This window comes from Arabidopsis thaliana, chromosome 5 (assembly GCF_000001735.4).
Source record: "Arabidopsis thaliana chromosome 5, partial sequence".
Classification (NCBI taxonomy): domain Eukaryota; kingdom Viridiplantae; phylum Streptophyta; class Magnoliopsida; order Brassicales; family Brassicaceae; genus Arabidopsis; species Arabidopsis thaliana.
The window spans coordinates 10,604,330-10,623,030 of NC_003076.8; the positions used below are offsets into that span (position 1 = coordinate 10,604,330).

The 18,701-nt window shown below is 36.1% G+C and overlaps 3 protein-coding genes, 1 long non-coding RNA gene, 2 other non-coding genes and 3 pseudogenes across 10 annotated transcripts; 4 read left to right on the top strand and 5 right to left on the bottom strand.

Annotated features, from left to right (window-relative positions):
- Positions 1-527: 527 nt before the first annotated feature.
- Positions 528-3,581, bottom strand: AT5G28605 (annotated as a pseudogene; the record flags this gene model as incomplete). The annotated part of the gene is made up of 1 exon: positions 528-3,581.
- A 2,861-nt stretch (positions 3,582-6,442) lies between these two features.
- AT5G28610 (LOW protein: ATP-dependent RNA helicase DRS1-like protein) lies at positions 6,443-7,243 on the top strand. Its single transcript, NM_122744.4, has one exon. The coding sequence runs from the start codon at positions 6,623-6,625 to the stop codon at positions 7,016-7,018; it is 396 nt and encodes a 131-aa protein (NP_198213.2). The 5' UTR covers positions 6,443-6,622; the 3' UTR covers positions 7,019-7,243.
- Positions 7,244-7,641: 398 nt separating this feature from the next.
- On the top strand, positions 7,642-8,172 carry AT5G28615 (RNA-directed DNA polymerase (reverse transcriptase)-related family protein; the record flags this gene model as incomplete). The annotated part of the gene is made up of 2 exons (NM_147938.1): positions 7,642-7,651; positions 7,733-8,172. The coding sequence occupies 2 exons, from the start codon at positions 7,642-7,644 to the stop codon at positions 8,170-8,172; spliced, it is 450 nt and encodes a 149-aa protein (NP_680243.1).
- Positions 8,173-8,199: 27 nt separating this feature from the next.
- AT5G28620 (kinase C-like protein) lies at positions 8,200-8,675 on the bottom strand (the record flags this gene model as incomplete). The annotated part of the gene is made up of 2 exons (NM_122745.1): positions 8,200-8,400; positions 8,484-8,675. 2 exons carry the CDS (start codon positions 8,673-8,675, stop codon positions 8,200-8,202), a joined length of 393 nt encoding a protein of 130 aa, NP_198214.1.
- A 664-nt stretch (positions 8,676-9,339) lies between these two features.
- AT5G00505 lies at positions 9,340-10,187 on the bottom strand. 2 transcript variants are annotated; one of them, NR_144166.1, is made up of 3 exons: positions 9,941-10,187; positions 9,797-9,838; positions 9,340-9,702 (listed from the first exon to the last, which is right to left on the bottom strand). It is a non-coding gene; the product is annotated as an uncharacterized misc_RNA (transcript). The 2 variants fall into 2 exon arrangements; NR_144167.1 differs by lacking the exon at positions 9,797-9,838 and having other exon boundaries at positions 9,410-9,702; positions 9,941-10,124.
- On the bottom strand, positions 10,000-10,294 carry AT5G04785. Its single transcript, NR_142786.1, has one exon. It is a non-coding gene; the product is annotated as an other RNA (long non-coding RNA).
- Positions 10,295-10,914: 620 nt separating this feature from the next.
- AT5G00510 lies at positions 10,915-13,559 on the top strand. The gene is made up of 3 exons (NR_144168.1): positions 10,915-11,106; positions 12,087-12,252; positions 12,652-13,559. It is a non-coding gene; the product is annotated as an uncharacterized misc_RNA (transcript).
- On the top strand, positions 12,265-13,269 carry AT5G28622 (annotated as a pseudogene; the record flags this gene model as incomplete). The annotated part of the gene is made up of 1 exon: positions 12,265-13,269.
- Positions 13,560-17,631: 4,072 nt separating the features above from the next.
- Positions 17,632-18,342, bottom strand: AT5G28623 (annotated as a pseudogene; the record flags this gene model as incomplete). Its single annotated transcript has 1 exon — positions 17,632-18,342.
- Between the last annotated feature and the right edge of the window lie 359 nt (positions 18,343-18,701).

Here is an 18,701-nt window from a genome sequence, read left to right on the forward strand (position 1 = left end):
TGGTTTCTCTTAATTGCGTTTAAATACTAGGTTATCCTGTTCAAACTGTTAGCAGATAATACTGTTATACTTATTAATCTTATTATGTGTTTCTGATTCTGATTTTTAATCTCAATGTCAATTTCTTTTTGTTAATAAACTTAGTGGATACACGCTTACCATAACTATTTGTGCAGGAGTCATCGAATATCTAGGAATTACCGGCTACTATTTTTGTTATCAGACCGTTTTATTAGTTTCATGCTTGGTGTTCGGCCTTACGTTTCTTCACCGCTGTTATTATTTTCCTTATCTGATAAATGTTTTATAGACTTAACATTTATTTCCGTCACTCGCATCCTTTTGTTTGTCAATTAACATTCCTACTTAGAATGTTCAATAAACATTCGTTCTAGGAATCTTTAACTGGGACGACAACGATTAATAAATATGACATTATATTTTAACATTCCTACTTGAAAGGTGGATGGATTCCGATAATTTTACGTATATACATTTAAAATTTATGATCGCTTAAGGTTCCTTATTTATTCACATCGCCATGGTATTCCTTGTTTATCCTGGCAGCATCCATCACTTTCTTCGTCAAAAAACGTCCTTGAACCTTTTTTCTACGGTCCCTGCATTCAAAATGGATAATTTAAATATCCCATAATATACATATTAACTGATAATGTTTGACTTACTAGTATTGGTCCATTGCAGGTTGCCCTGTTATGACCCAATGACTTGCATCGTGAGCATCTTTTTTTGGAGGCTCTCTACAAATGGAAACGAAGGTTACATCCTTATAGTCTTACCATATAAATATTTTATTAGTTTTTATCTCACATTAAGTCCATATTTTACCTTGAATTCTCCTTTTGAAAATAATCTTTGTTTCCTTGGTCGCTCAGGCGGTCGACGCACATACGGTGGAGCCAGTTTTCCACCCTCTATATCATTTGGTGAAGGAGTCAGCGTTTTCGTGTCGGGTACTGGCATTATCAGTGCTTGGTATGACAATCTAAGCTCGGGGTTCGTGTGATGGACTCCAACCATCGTGTTCACGCAGATTCCTTTTTCTATAGCCGCCACTATGGCATGAGAGCAAGGGATAGTTAGGAGCTGGAACTCCCTGCACGTACATGTTCTCTCCCATAGGTTAACTGCAAATGCTGAGTCTCTCTTTTCTCTAACCTCATATAGCCCATCCCCAATCTTTAGCACGGCACATTCTGCTCCTTTCTCGTAATTTTCGATCACGATATCGTGCACTTTAGGCAGGAGGATATTATCCTCACTTTTGTTAGCTTGCCTCCTAAGCGCAAACCATGTTACGAGTGTTGTGCAAATTGACTATAATATGGAAATTACCGGATAATCTCGAGCCATAGTTAACACATTGTTTAGCGACTCCGCAATATTACTTGTCATGACGTTATACCTATTCCCAAGAAAATGGGACTTTGTCCAATGCTCGAACCCGATACCTTCCAAGTAGTCTACGTACGGTCCATGTTTAGCTCGAACTTCAGCAAATATCCTATTGAAGTCAGTTAGTCGATAAGCTTTAGCTGCACTCAATATCAAGAAAACTAGCTGATCGTATTTAAAGTACGCCTCAATGTTCCTTTTCAGGTGTACGACGCAAGCAGCATGAGATGACATGGGGTAAACCTGCGTAATGTTTAGATAGGAAGCTGAATTTTAGAAAACATGAAATATTAGAGGCTAATTTGATTAGTATGAGATAAACTCTATGTTACCATATTACCTTACGGATGCTGGCGTAAATAGAGTTGTGTCTCTCAAACACAAACACCAACTCCGGATCATCTGTTATCGCTTCTGTCAACTTAGTCCACGCCTCATTGTTCTCGTTGTTTACTATCCCAAATGCAATGGGAAACACCTGGAAATTTGCGTCTTGTGCACTAGCTGCAACTAAGCATCCGCCATATTGTCCTCGTAGGTGAGTCCCATCAATTACAATGACTTTCCTCATGTAAGCATACCCTTGAACACATGCATGAAGCGCAAAGAACAAGTACTTGAACCTCTCTACGCCAGAGTTATCTTTTTCGGTCTCCATTACCACCAGAGAATTTGGATTTGTCTCTAAAAGACGCTTGAAGTAAGGTTGGATTAAAGCGTAACTCCCCATAACAGACCCCAATGCATTGTCCATGGCAATTTCCCGTGCCCGACATGCTTTCCAATAGGAAACGTTGAGGCTGAATTCTTGGCGTAGCATTCTTCTCAGCTCATTAGCGCGAGGCCCCAGCCTACTCCAATATATTTAGTACGGATCAACTTTCCAATCACAGCCGTTGAAACCTGCTTTTGGAAGTCTCCTCTTGCATCCACGCTATATGTGTGGGTTCGGGTGGTGCTTCTGACCTCCAACCGATCGCTATCTGGCAGCTTAGTTGCATAAACCCGCCATGGACATGTGTCGCTGACGCAGACAGCCGCCACGACATTCGGTCCTGATTTCGCCTAGATGAAATGGAACTTCCGGCGAATTGCGTGAATCGCTAGTTTCGTTGCATAGTCCTCTTTGTTTTTTAAATCCGACCAATGTAGATATCATCTCCCTCATAATCAGCATCTTTTAGGGCTCGATGAAGAGCATCTGGGAAGCAGAGAAAACATAGCAGGTAATACTTTAGTTATTGATAGTTAGTTATCGTGTTAAACAAATGCTTATCGAATACGGTAGCTATAGATAGTACCGTGCTAAATATTTTATTATATCAAAATTGCTATATAGCTATGCTTTACCTTCCTTCCCTGGATCGTCAAAATATGGTGGGGCATCTATGTCATACAACACTGTCGGAACCAGTGTATCTTTCACGATCAACTCAATCCTTAGTACCTCTGATATCTTGTATTGGTTGAACCCGTACCTATCTCCTTAGTAGATAATCCGTCCTCTATCATGATACCTTTTCCTTTATCTGTCACTGTGATGGGCTATGGAGCCATAATGAGTGGGCCATCCGGTTCAGAATAAAAGTGTGACAGTGTTTTGTCACCTACAGTCAAAAGTAAAAAACAGTGAACAAATGGTAATAGTGTTATAGAATAGTAGGCGATAATATATTAATTATCAGATAACGAACCTATGCGCGATGAGCTATTGTTGTTGGATGAGTCAGTGACTTCCATTAGGTCATCGCTACAGAATGAAATGCTTGTGGAAAGCGAGGTTGGCGTTCCGAAGGTTGAATCGCTTGATGATACGGCGACCACTTGTGTGCAAACTTCTTGTGTTTCAAATCTTGCTAGAGTGAGTCGCAAATCCTCATGTGGATCGCCCTTGGAAATGTCGCCACTCCCGAAATTAAGAGCCTAGCAGTTTTACGAGTGTCGCCCACATTTGTTGCATCAATTTGAGTTACTCCTAGGGTCATTTGTGTTGCACACATCTCTCGCCACATTTCTTCTTGTTGATGAGTTCGCCACATCTCAAACAAACGATCCCTTTCTCTCTCATCATCATCAGTAACTTTCTCTTTTCCTTTAGAGCTTGTAATGGAGTCTGGTTGTGTGTCTGTTAGTGGCGTTCCGCTTGTCCCAGCTATAATATCCATGTTGTCTCTTATGATAACCCCCCCCCCCTAGACGTTTCTTTGGTCATTGCTACTTACGCCCATGTTGTTGTCCTTCCCAATGCCTGCCAGACCATCTCTGTCACCTGGATCAATATCCGCAATAACAAACTTGTTAGTGTCCTTTTGTTTCACTCGATATGAAACCCTAAAGTAAAAACTCACTCTTACGGAACTTAACAATAATATACGTAATACCCAAAGCTTTTACCTTTACCTTTCAGTCTTGATTTCTCGGTGTGTTTAGCTCCTTTTGCATTAAAGTTGTCGGAAGCTAAACTCTTTAGTGTGATAGTTTTTAGTTTGATGCAGGGAAGAGAATACAGTGCTAATAAATAGCCAAACGTATATAAGCGATATACTCGCAACCCTATAAATATCAGCAATAATTCAGAATATCTTTTATGTTTCCAATACCGACTAGGTAAATCTTCGATTATATCTTGGGCATTAAATGATGTCGTATTTACACTCTAAACTGTTATTGGAGGCTAAGCTATTTAGATTTGGTAGGGGTAATTTCGAGAGATTTTTTTTGTCGCAGAGGAGAGAGGTCTTATTTGTGAATTATCATGCATAGTTCCTTAATTTTACAATCTTCTGAGCATAGAAATTAATATAACCCTTATTTTTTTTGTACTTAAGCCTCCGAAACCACTATGTGACTAATAAGTAATAATTAAAGAAATTTGACTCTATAACCAAAAAAAAATTATAAATTAAGAAACTAACACATCAAAAAAAGGAAGAAGATATTATCTATATTTTATGTAATAAAGACAGGTTTGGCCTTGGTGTGAAGTACACGCTCTTCTTCCTCATATTGCTTAACTCATCTTCTTCTCTTTGTAGCTATAAAAATATGAATTGGAGTTTTTGTCCAGAAAAGCTAATGTCACAAAATCTTAAGCTTTTGACTTTTTTTTGGTGGTAGGCCGTGTAAAGTCTCGAGGAGAGATAGTCGAGTAAATTGCCGACACGTCGTGTAGGACTCACTCTGATTCCGTTGGGGTTTTAATTTACAGAGACATGATCATATTTTTTTACTCTGATTTCGTTGGGGTTTTAATTTACAGAGACATGATTATATTTTTTTACTCCGATTTCGTTGGGGTTTTCGTTTGTTGTTTTTATTGGGTTCCTTATTTAACAACTGGATGTTACTTCTTCTCTAATTTGGATTTGGATAGATGAAGTGTGGCGACGAAATGCCAATCCATAAATGTTGGAGTGAGATATCAGAACTATATCGGGAACCAATAAATCGATTTTGATTTTGAGAAATGTTTGAGAGATACTATTATATTTTGTGAATATACTATTTACGTATACCTTGTACTATATACGTTTTAAAATGAATTGTTTGTTTTGATTAAGGATGTTAAGTGATTTGATTAGTGTTTTATATTAAAAGCCTTGGGTTCCCTATATATTATCTTAGGGTTTAGTATCATTCCATCAAAAAGTATTTAATTGATTATTTGGATTCATCGGAACAAACGTTTCTATTTGAACAAATATATACTATTTTATCTTTATTTGATGATATGTATAGAATTTGATACCACTATTCATTTTTTAAGAAATTCGTTTCCGATTTTTAAAATTCAAATCATATTAGATAAACAAAAAAAAATCTGTATTATTAACTTTAACTAAGTAATATTATTAAACTAATGTAGTAAACTAGATTAAGAGGGTAAATGTATTTTAATCATATAAATTTCTCTTTCCTCTTGTCTCAGACTTCTCTTTCTCTACAAGCGCATCTGTGGGAAAGAGTTTAGTGTATTTTCACAACTGACATGTACTATCAAATGAATTACACACATTATACTGCTATATATTTAATAATTTTTTCCAAAAGCGTCATTTTTGCAATTCACCCTAACAACTATCAACCCACGGAAAAATATTAATTATCAAAACCAAACATGTATATCCAAGTCCAAGTGGATGAAGCAAATTATTATTATATCTAAAGTTATTTCAATGATTGTGCTCGCTCGACCAAATCTCATTATTCAGTTTATACATGTCCGACTATTTCCAAGTAAATCAATAGTATTATGGAATGTAATTTTATTTTAGTGGTTGATTTTTTAAGAAAATAATTATGCATATATAAAATTTTAGTTTATGCAAATATAATCTTAAATTGTACAATCTACGTAAGATGCAAAGTAGTTTATAACTTATATGTTCTAATTGTGTTTTGTGTTTGCGAATAGGTAAACAGTAAACCGGTTGTTGTGTAAAAAAAAAAAACTTGTTGTTGCGTTCTCTTTACTAGGTTGCGAAATTGAGTTTTTGGGTTTGAAATAATGTGAAAGGTAAAACTAAAATAAGCGATAGATTTTATTTTCTTTTTACCATTTCTTGTAAGAAAATATATTTAGTTGACTCTAACTATTAGCTAAGTGAACATCGACATTGCACAAAAAATTGATGAGTCTTTAGCATTAAATATAATAAAAGTTAATAAAAAACAGAATGAAGAAGTGAGATCCGTGTCTATTGTGTCCTTGGGAAGACACATTTAACCCATTTGAGACATCTTAGGTGGCAGCATTAGATTAAATTATTAACAAATTATAGCTAAAGACATTTTGAAAAGATAACCGATGTGGATGGTCTTATCGTAGCATTAAAGCAGCTAGTGATTTGACTCCTTTAGAACATTTGTTTAGATTTTTTATTTTTTAAATTTGGCTAAACTTATATATTAACGTCTGAAAAATACAACCCTTAGAGCCTTTAAATTCATTTGTTTTACTTAAAACACTAATTTAATTCATGTTTGAAAAAAAAAAAAAAAAATTGCTCGGTCAAGGTTGGGTGAAGTCAAAGTCTATGTGCCAAAATAGCGAGTAGCCGAGTAGAATGATTGAGTGCGTGCATATTATATATACATACTACAAGATGCAAGTGGTGGAACATAGGTCGTGTATATAAAGAGGTGAAAGGAAAATTTCAAGAAGGAAAACAAAAACGAAACACACAAAGACAAACAGAGAAAGAGAATGGAAAAACAATTGTATCAAACCATGGAGGCTGCTCACATCGAACGAGGCATAGACTCATCGCCAGAAAAGGAGATGGCAAAAACACATAAGCATAGAGGACTATTCCACCTCCACCACCACTCAAAAGATGAGAAAGATGAAGACAAAAAGAAAGAAGGATCAAAGAGAGAGAAGATAGCTGCAGCAATGGTTGGTCTCGGAGCCACACTCAAGAAAGTTAAGCATCCACGCCACCATGGAAGTGGTGGACAAGAGGAACAAGAAGGAGCAGCAGAGGAAGAAGAAGTAGAAGAAGAAGAGGAGGAGGAGGAGGAAGATGATGGTGGAGATGAAGAAGAGGGAGGCAAGTTTAGTGCTTTCATTTCGATGATCGCCGAAGCATTTGAAGAATAGAAATTGTAATTTGTTATATTTTGTTTATTCAAACTTGCTATCAAATTTAGTATTTGTAATGTTTCCTTCTTAGCAAACTTTGTAATGTTATTTTGATTTGAAGATTTATAAAATGGTATATAGTTACATATAATGATATTTGTTATGTATTTGAGTAGTTGTAAAAGTAGTTTGAGATAGAAAGTCCTATCTTTTGTTGTGGGGATAAGAGAAATATATCTTACAGTCCCGATGTGATTCGAAGTTTGAAGTTTCTAATTTAAATTTTGAGGCTGACACAAAAATATACCAACATAAATATATATAGTTGAGTATACATGGTTGACATTTTTAGTTTACATGTATGTATGATTGGTTTTTAATAGTAGCTAGTATGTATTTGTTATAAGATAAAAACATATGACCAAGAACGAGTTAGTGTAGTGGTTAAGCCTCTTAGTTACCAAAAATATAAGAAGGTCAGAGATACAATTCAAGTTAGGAGGAGTCTGCTCTTCAAAAATAAAATAAAATTACATGGTCTAAGCCTCGTTATGGAGGATGTACGGGGCCATAACTTCCTAGAAATCAGAAGAAAATAAAACTTATGGCGGCTTGTCTTTTCTTTTGGTAATAAAAGAAATATGGCGGCTTGTTTTTTTCAAATAGTTGGATTTAGAAAAAAATAATGCAAGCTAACACCTCTTGCGCGACCATTCCTGGTTTCTAAATTAGGTTCCGGTATTACCGCAAAATTTTGGCACGATGACTGGACGGGTCTTGGTCCCTTAATCGACTTAACCGCCCCTCTTGGACCCCAATTCACTGGTTTGTCTCTTGATGTTGTGGTAAGAGACGTTGTTATTGGTTATACTTGGAGATTCTCCACCTCTAGAAGCAAGAATCATATCATCAACATGCTCAAAAACATTCTACCAAACCCGGAGAACATGATTGAGAGTCAGCATGATGACTCTTATCTTTGGAAGGCTGACCATCATGCTCCCTCAAACATCTTCTCTGCTGCAAAGACTTGGTTAGCTCTCTATACCTTTGCTGCCACAGTTCCTTGGAACAAATCCGTCTGGTTTAAAGGTAACTTCCTGAAACATGCCTTCATTTCTTGGGTGGTGACGTGGAATCGGCTTCATACGCATGACAAGTTGAGGAACTGAGGTTTGGTAGTTCCGGGGATCTGTCTCCTATGTAATCGTCATGATGAGTCCATGGACCATTTGTTTTTTGAATGCAGCTTCAACTCTAGCATTTGGAGACACTTCACCTCTAGAGCGAGATTGTCTCCATCCACCCAGTTTATGGCTTGTCTCCTTCGGCTTCAGTCTGCTTCGAGGAACAAGAATATTTGCCTCATTGTGAATCTCATACACCAAGCCTCTGTGTACCTCATTTGGCGTGAACGAAACATTCGTCTTCATTCCGCCAATTATAGGTGTGCTTCCTCCATTATTAAGGAAATAAAACTCACCATCAAGGCAAAACTAGATCCTTTATCTAGGGAACAACGATGTGTACCTCCTGCTTTATCACTTCTTGCTACACAGTTCTCCCTCTTTAGTAAACCCACCTTTGTGGCTCGGTTCCATTTTTCTTCTCCCTCTTTTGCAGGTGGCTTGGTTTCTGGAGAAGTTTTGTTTCCTCCAGTTGGGCATGTGGCCATTTTAAGTGTTTCTACCATGTATGTTTGGGCATGAGGCCTCTTTAAGCGTTTCTACCATATATGTTTTATGTTTTAATGAAAACTTAAAAAAAAAAATATGTAACATCATAAGAGCAGCCTCAACGGTAAAATACATTCTCAGTCCCTTATCTCTATTATTTTAATTATTTAAGTATAATTTCATTATTTATTTATATTTTTAGTTACAGATAAAAAAATTGACCAATTATATTTCACCACATGTGAGGTGGATTTCTCAGTACAGTAAAGCAAAGCCTTATTCTTAGGACCCTATTTCTCTCTTTCCTCTTCTCTCTCTTACTTTTTTAATTAATTATCATTACTTTTTTTTGAAGAGACTTATTAAAGCTCACCGGTGGGGCTGCTCTAAGGACGAGTTAGCCTAGTGGTTAAGCCTCTTAGTTACCAAAAATATAAGAAAGTCACATATACAATTCACGTTAGGAAGGGTCTGTTCTTCAAAGAAAAAATAAATTACATGGTCTAAACCAGGTCATGGAGGATATACGGACAGCCCATAACTTCCTAGAAATCAGAAGAAAAGAACATATGGCATATGACGACTTATCTTTTCTTTTGGTAATAAAAGAAATATGTAACAGCATAACAGAATCAAACTTGTGTTGGAGTTTATTATATAAACATAGACTGTTATTAATGTCAATATTTTGTATACATACACATATATATCCATACTGTTAATTGGTAATCATTGTAAACTAAATAACTTTATGAGGTAGTTTATTACATAGGATGCAGTTACAATTTTGCATTCCAAGAGTAAATTAAGTATTTTGTGGAAGGGTACTTTGGACAATTGGCTGCACATTGACACGCGGATCCTGGATATGTGGTCGGAACTATATCCAGTCATAGATGGATACCACGTGGATCTTGCAGTAATTGAATTTGAAATTAATAGTAACCATACTAGGCTTACGTAGTTAAGGCCTTCATGACGTTCTGCCTCTTAAAGCCTTCAACGACTCTTATCAAACCATCATATCTACAATAAATTCAAATTAATGCCGATTCTATACCAAAAGAACATTTCCATAACAAGCAAATCTATAAATTTAATTTAAAATAATTTGACTTACAAATATATGTATACCAGCCTAATCCCATATATTCCGTTGATTCTAACAAAACATATATCATTAAAGCCAATTTCAGTTAATGCATTACCATACCAAGCAAAGTTATAAATCGAAAGCCGAAATAACAAAATTCACGGATATTACCTTACCAATCTGGTGTAGAGGCAGAAGCTTAAAAGAGATGAAATACGGCTACTCTGTTTTTAGACACAAAAACAGAGCACGTGTGGTATAAACGGAGAACGAAACCGATGGGTTCGTGAAAGAGAGAGAGATGGATCAATGAAGATGGAGTGATGGCGAGACGGAATCGATGCGAGAGTCCTCCTCTCAGGGCTTGAAACACAAGCTCTTTTGTAGCAAAGGCTACGAGTTTTCTTTATTACTTTCAAATCAATGATGTTGATACAAAGACTTGAATCCTATTTATAACGAAAGGAAAAAGATACGATCTAATCCTAAATCTAACTAGATAAGTTATTGAGCTTATCTAGTGTAACAAGAAAATAAAACGCAAAATCAAATGAAAAACCAAACTTGTTGAGCACGTAAAAGACAACTCCGACTCTTGTGCTCAACGACTCTAAACTCAAAGGATGCGCTGCATCACAATCTAAGCCCATATCTTCCGATGGTTATGCAAGACTTATCATTATAGATTCGACTTCAATTATGACTTTCGACAGAAATTAACACAATATCTACATATCCATGAATTATTTATAACTTTTACCAACAATAACAAACTAAATTATATGGATATCGGACCAAATAAAGCATATACCTTATTAATCATAATTTAGTAAATCCTAAGATATGACTTAGCCGACTATAGATTAATATAAATATAGGATTGAGAATGCCAAAGAAGATACATATAGGCTGTTTGTTTGGTCACGACAGCTACTTGCGGCTGCGGCAACCGCAGGTTATGCTGTTCTTTTAGTGAACGCAAGACGATGCGGCCAAATGCTACGGCAAACGCAAGTAGCTGCGGTGAAAAACCGTTGACGCCATTTTAATTCAGCATCAAATTGCGATCGATGTGGAAAATGACAAAAATGCCCTTAATATTTTTTAAAATCACAAAAAACTAACCCTAAAACACTACTGCGGCAAACGCAGCTTCCTCTCTCAACAAATTTCTTCTTCTCTTGGTGATATCGATCTCTCGGCGATTTGCTCTGGTCATCACCTTCCTCTGTTCATCGAGCTTCCTCTGTTCATCGAGCTTCCTCTGTTCATCGAGCTTCCTCTGTTCATCGAGCTTCCTCTGTTCATCAAGCTCCTCTTTTCATCGAAGTCTTCAGGTTTGTTTTGTGAGATTGAAAATTTACGATATGTGTTCTCTTCTCTTGACTCTTCTCTTCTATTTTGATCTTATATTTCTGGGTTTTCGTTAAAGTTCTCTGCTTAGCTAAAATCAAAGTGGTTATGAGAATTTTGTTTACTTTGTGCTCTTCTCTTTGAATTTTGAATTGAGGTCTTTTGCTTCTTTTTGTATTTGAAAGCTCTCTGCAAATATAAACAGCTTTCCCTCTGTAGCTATTTCCTCCAAGTTGGTTTCAAATTTGCCTAAGCAATCATCCGTATGTTAATAATAGTACACTGCTTCCTGAGATTTTGTTAGCTAATGAATTTAGTATAAGAGATTGTAGATGGATTAAAATCATGCGACCATTGTTAAATTTGTGAAGATGGATTAAAATTATGCGACCATTGTTTCCAGTTTTTTAAAATCATGTGACCATAGTAGGAGATTGTAGATGGATTTTTTTGTATTTGTGTTCTCTTAGCTTGTTAAATTTGATCTCTTTTGATCTGAAAGTTTATGGGGTTTTTTACGGTTTAGGTATATTCAATGGTTTTAGTGTTGAAATTGTTGCTAGAAGGTTTTTGTACTTTCTGAATTATAGTTTGGTTAGCTTGTTCTTGATGAAATTTGAGATCGAAGCGTTTATTTATTTTAGCTTTTGTTAGTTTGAGTGTCAAATGGTATATGTGAGTCATGCTCGACTCGTAGCTTTCAGTTTTTAACGAACATGCTATTATCTTGCAACTTAGCATTAATTATTTTGACGAAATGATGCAGAAATTCTCAAATAAACATTGCAATATAATGATTTTCTTAAGTTTCTTAAGTTTTGATGATTTTTCTCAAAATCATTTTGTGATTACATAGCTATAAATGCTCTCGTGACCAGAAATATTTGCATGTGTGATTGTCTCATGTATTGATATACAAATAGCAATGTTGGAAATTGATTTATTTTTGGACTCTGTTCCTCAGTACCTCCAACCGAAGGTAACGCCTGAGAGGAATCACCAGTTAACGGAATCAGTAACGGAGGATTAAATTTATCAAGCCCTAGTGCAGATGAATGTGGATAAGACGCCAGGGCCAGATGGTTTTAACGCTTGCTTCTACAAGTACCATTGGAATGCAATCAAATAAGGTGTGATCAGCTTTATTCAATTATTTTTTGAAACTGGACACCTAGACCACTATATCAACCATACTTTTATATGCATGGTTCCTAAGGTCGAATTTCCTATTCAAGTTAAGGACTTTAGCCCCATTAGCCTCTACAATGTTGCATATAAGCTTATCTCTAAGATCTTGGGAGATAGGTTAAAACCATGGCTGCATTAAATAGTCTCTGAATTCCAATCTGCCTTTATCCCAGTGCGTTTAATTACTGATATTGTTATTATAACTCATAAGCTTCTGCATTCCCTTTGCATCAAGAAAATCAAGAAGCCTTTTCTAGCCTTGAAACTAGACATAGCTAAGGCTTTTCACAAAATTGAATGGAATTATGTGGCGTCTATTTTGAAACGTCTTGGTTTTGCAGATCAATGGTGCAAGTTGGTTATGACCTGCATCACAACGGTGTCTTATTCAGTCCTTATCAATGGGAAGCCTTCCCAAAAGTTAATCCCGCAGCGAGGTCTTCGACAAGGAGACCCCCTCTCCCCTTATATCTTCTTGTTCTGTACAGAGGGACTATGATATTTATTAACTCATGCGATGAACTCACAACAAATTCATGGTTTTTAAGCAAGTCGAGGAGGCCCTCCCATTTCACACATGTTATTTGCTGATGATTCGCTTCTCTTCTGTCAGGCAAGTGAGGAAGAATGCACACACCTTCATATACTTAGCACCTATGTTGCAGCCTCAGACCATCATGTCAACTTCCAAAAATCTGCCATACTCTTTGGTAAGAATTTTAGCGCTGAGACTAAGCACAGTATTGCCTCTCTCACATGCATTGAAAAAAATATGAGGTTTTGGCAAATATCTTGGCCTCCCTGAAGTCATATGGAGGAATAAGCACGAGAGTTGGTACATTAAATTCTTATCTCCTGTTAGGAAAGCAGTTCTCATTAAGTCTATAGTGATGGCTCTCCCCACTTATTGTATGTCTTCTTTCCTCCTTCGAAAAAAGAATTATTAATAAAGTTACAAGGTAGATTAGACGCTTTCGGTGGGCAAGTTCAAAAGAGAAGCAGGAGATACATTGGATTGCTTGGAATAAATTAACCGAATTGAAAATTCACGGAGGTCTGAGTTTTAGGGATCTGCAGCAGTTCAATATAGCTCTACTTGCTAAGCAAAGTTGGCGTATACTTAAGGATACGAATTATGTGCTAAGCCAAGTGATTGATGTAGCATTTTATTCAATTGTTTATCGAACAACAATTTGCAATCAATCAACTCACCAAGAATACACACAATTGCTTAATCTAAGCTAACAAGATGATTTTGAGTATTCTAAATCTTAGTAACCATGCATTATCAAGCAAACAATGCAAAACAGAGTAAGAAAAAACAAAAAGCAAAAGACTAACAAGTTTCGAAAGTAAACAAAGCGGAAAATTAACAAATTACTAAGTGATAACTAAAGACGAATTCTCGGGTTAAGGCAATTGATTAGAAATGATAACGAGATGGATTATGGAGTATCATAGAACTTCTAACAAGCAATGATCCTTAGGCTACAGAACAATAAGCAAGACTAACACATTTCCATGATATTAATCCCTTTATTAATCAATCAATCATCCACAATTTCCAAAGGCAATCAAATGATCAATAAGCACAAATGACAAGTCTATCTAGCCACTAATCACCCTAATCAACAATTTCCAATAGTAAGGTATGAAAAACACTTAAAGATTTTGGTTCGAGAAATTCATCGAACACCTTCCGGGCATGAAATTCCTAGTGTCTAAATCAACATGATCAAGGTTGATCTAGCCTTAATAGCAACCAATAAGTAAGGATCTTAAGTAATCTAACCCTAAACTCCATAACCCAATATCTAAATCATCCTAATCTACCTTAACTAAAGAACTCTAAACAACTACTCACTCATGATCATGAAAGCACAAAGGAATGGGTTTGATCTTTGTGTAATCATAATTAGAGAATGTAGATAAGAGATTTAAAAGGTAAGCTTTGATTCAAAACTCAACAAACCAACATTCATACCAAAAACTTAAGACAAAGAACCTTAAGAGAAGTTTTTATCTCCCAAAACAAAAGCTCTCTTCCCTAAAACTAGGTTAAGAGTATTTATAGTAATGAGAAAATAAACCAGATCAACCCGGAACATACCGGGTTTTGACCCGGTTGAGGAAAGCAATCGACCAAGCAATAGATCACTTGGTATATTTGAATATCGTCCGCAACATTAATCCTTGATTAATCGACCACGCAATCGACCACTTTGGTATATTTAAATTTCCTCCATAGCTCTGGTCTTGACCAATCGACCACGCAATCGACCATTTTGGTAGATTCAAATTTTCTCCGTAGCTCTGGTCCTGACCAATCGACTAAGCAATCAACCACTTGGTCTATTATTCTGCACTTCTCCTCTTTGGTCACTTTGAATTCTCTTAGATCCTTTGTTTACTCCATTTGCTTCCAAATCTCTAAACTCCACTCATGTACCTAAGAAAACCAAATGCAAATGCAAATGCAATACTATATGCCAAAATATAAAATGCAAAGCAACAAAAAATTAAGAGAAAAGAGGTTTTAAAAGAACCAAAAACATTAGATATCAACTCCCCCAAACTTATCTCTTATTAGTCCTCAAGCAAGAACTAAGAAATAAGAAGAGAAAGAGGGTTGAAGGTGGGGATTCATAGCCACAAAATATCAAACGAAGGATTCAACTCAAAGTATAGTTCAAATTTGCTTGAATCAATCATCATACTCTTTCGTACTTCTCCATACTCTTCTTAGTGCATAGCTCTATTTCAAATCTCCAACTATTAGCAAAGACTTACAATCTCTTTAACATTCATTCAAGTGTTTGGCGCGGTTTCGCAAATGGAAGATAAATCATTCTCAATCGGTTTTGGTGAAGGCTTTTAGAGGTGGTTTCAAAAGATTTACACTTTGGTGGGTTTGTCTCAAAAAATAGTAATCCTAGACAATCGTGAAATCCATCTAAGACCGAGAACTACTTATGCATACAAAGTCTAGCTCTTGTTGTTCAACCTATTAGAAGATCCATATGAAGCCCAATTTAGTGTCTCATAAGTAATCCAAAAGCCCATGTACCTAGGGTTAGCAAGATAGTGACTCATATATATATTGTTATGTAATGAGAACTTTCATTGTAACTTTGAGAGTTGTTTTGAGACAACTTTCCTTCTCATCTTTATGAAAGTATCAATTGAATTATTGTGTTCTTGGTGACAACAAATTAATCTTCCCTCTTTTAGTTTCTTTGAGTAATAAAGCTCTTAATGAGCTATCTAATTTCAGTTTTATATTTCTCTTAATAAGCTCATTTGAGCATAAATATCATTGCTTTAGAAATGTCAACAGTACTCGCCTTAGATGTAAACTCTTATTTCTACCCTTCTTGCAAACTCTTTTCTTCTTCTTTTCAACCCAATCATTAGACACTTTGGTCTTTTTGAACCACAATCCTCAAGATCAATCCTTTCTTGTTAGTCACCTAGGAAAGACTTATTCTTTTCAACACTTTGCTCTTTTCTATCTCTTTTCTAAGTTTTTCTTCGTTCCCAAATACTTATAGCTTTGCAAGCTTCTTTTCTTTTGGGGAACTAACTTGATATTCAACTTTCTCTTTATACTTAGAAATTTAGAGCTTTCTTTATTTATGACTTATTCCATAGAGACTCCTATAAAACCATTGATCACACCTTTCTATTCATTTATTTTTTCTTTTTTTTCCCAAACCCAATTCCAAATATTCAATCTAACCACTTAAATCTTTCATTCCCAACCTAATAGCTAGTCCAAAGATGTTCAAAAAGCAAGCTAAAAACAAGAGCTAAAACCTTGTCGTTCTCAATACTTTCAAGATTTCAAAATCTATACCATTTTCATACTAGAGGCCTCACTCACAAATAATTCATAGGCTTGAAAGAAAAGGTTTCAAGGTTAAGGGTAGGGAAAACCATTCTAAAGGTGAGAATGGCCATTCGGGTTAACAAAAGATTGGCAAAAAGAATAAAATAACCCGAATGAGTCTTTTAGACTACCATGAGAATGCATTTAAGATCCATAAGCGAGAAATCAATATCAAATTAAGTCCAAATTCATATAGATATTTCAAAAGTCATGTAAGTTTCACACAAGTAGAAATTGCTTTCGAGAAACGCAAAAGTCTAATCATGGGTTTTCCATTTTTTCCATTTATACGAAGGATGATATATGATGATCAAGCAACGATTAACTGTGATCAAGGGCTTTAAGTTCAATCCTAATCTTGAATTTCTACAAGGTAATTAAATCATTATCTCCTATGCATATGCAAATGTAAACTAGATGCTGCTACTAGACTCAATCCTAAAAGAGAAAATTAATATGCAAACCTACATGATTTTTGTTGGATTTTTCAAAATTTTCAGAATTGTTTTTTGATTTTTCTCAAAACAGAGATATTACCAATGCAAGACTCAAAGAAATAAAATCAAAACAAAACACAACGTTAGATGGTTAGTTAGTCTCTCCCCCAAACTTATTTCACACTGTCTCGGTGTGAAAGAAAAATCCGAGAAAAGACTAACGAAAATAAAGAAATAGAACTAAAAGAAATAAAGCGGTATATACAAGTGATACGGTGGAGTGGCTAAGGCATGGTGGAGTAGTCTCTCAAGGCGTTCTTTCTCCTAGACGAGTGTGATGGAGTGGCGGGTGTTGCATCATTCTCATCACTCTCCAAAATATTGTCTCTATCTTCCTCCTCATTTGAAGGAAGTACAAGCTAATCCTCGGAAGAGACATAATCCGGTGGTTGGAGCTTCTTCACCTTCTTAAGTAGCTTCCCTATTGCTTAAGATTGCCACTTGTTTATCTTCCTTTGAGACTTGATGAGGGATTGAAGAAACTTCTCCGTCTTGGTCTTTGGCACAAATGTGAATTCAGGAAGATCATACTTGTTGAGGTTGTAAGGGTCATCTCGTGGACATGGTGGCAAGTCTTCTTTTTCAATCTCCATAAATTGCTATACATTTGGTACTTGATATTCTTCACTTGGCAAAAACATAATGTTATCATGACTCTCTAGATTTGTGATCTCTTTTGAGGGTAGTATGCATTCCAACTTGTTATCCTATCTATCCGTGTACAAGTAGATGAAAGCATCATTGCTATGTTTTAAGGAGCAAGAACGCACCAAGTTTTCATAGTCAATGTATTCACGCTTTAGGAGAGCATTGATTGGAGAAAGATCTACTCCCGCTTTAACAAAAAGTGGTGTGAGAGAACCACCAATGTAGATGAATTTCGTCTTAACCTTGATAAGCCGGTTCTTGTAATCCTCTAGATAAGAAGCAAAGATTCACCACCCATAGTTCACATCATTTCCAAGATCATCATAGACAATCCTTTCGTCGCCATTCCCATCCGCATCTTCTACCAACAATTCTTTGACTCCTTGAAAAAGAAAGCACATCTCGGAAACCGTAGTAGAACTCGTTTCACCTCCCCCAAAAAGAGCATGCGCGAGAAGCTTCAAGGTGTAACGAATTACCAGATTGCGGACGCTCTTGATACTTGCGTTACAACTGAATTTTCCGCTTGCTAGCTTGCCCCAAAGGAAGTGTATTCCTTTAAATTTCGGGAAGCTCATCTCGCTTTTGTTCTCAAATCCATAGGCTTCACAAAGGTCGAGAATTGATATGGAGAAAGCCTTCGTTTTGACCTTGAAGTTGATGATTCCTTCTTTAGCTAGTGGCGTCTTTGGGTTCTTAAACGTGTACACCATGGTGCTAAAGAAATAATTTGTAGGCTCACTGAATGTAGCGTGATCCATGGAGGTGAAAGCGCCAAGTCCCATCTTAGTGAAGAACTCGTCAATAGTCTCGAGCAAACCCATCTTCTTTAGGATCTCGCGATTTGCAAAATGCGTTGGAAATGAAAGAAGTGGAGAGATGACTTTGAGAGTTTTCTTATCTTCCTTAGTCCAATGAGCAACGGGTTCGCTTTGCGATTCATTTGAGGTCATTGTCTTAGAACGTTTGGGGTTTCTTCTCTTTGTGCCTCCTACCATTGTTTGTCAATCCGAGAATGGAATGCTAAATTCGGATTCTATGGAGAAAAACAAGTGAACAAGAGCTTTGAATCACTAAAAAAAAGCAAATGTGTTTGAAAAAGAGAGAAAGTGAGAAGAAGAGAATCGTGAGAGAATAAAGAAGAAAGGAATATATATATATATATATATATATATATATATATATATATTTTTAAAAGAAAATCGGTTTTCGTTGGTTATGGGGCCAAACCGAAAGATTTCTAATTCAATTTGAGTGAACCGACAAAAGTCAAGAGTTGACTTACCTGGGCCTTGAAAACCAATCGAGCGATTGCTTGGTCGATTAGAAAATCGACGGATTTGCGGACATGAATGAG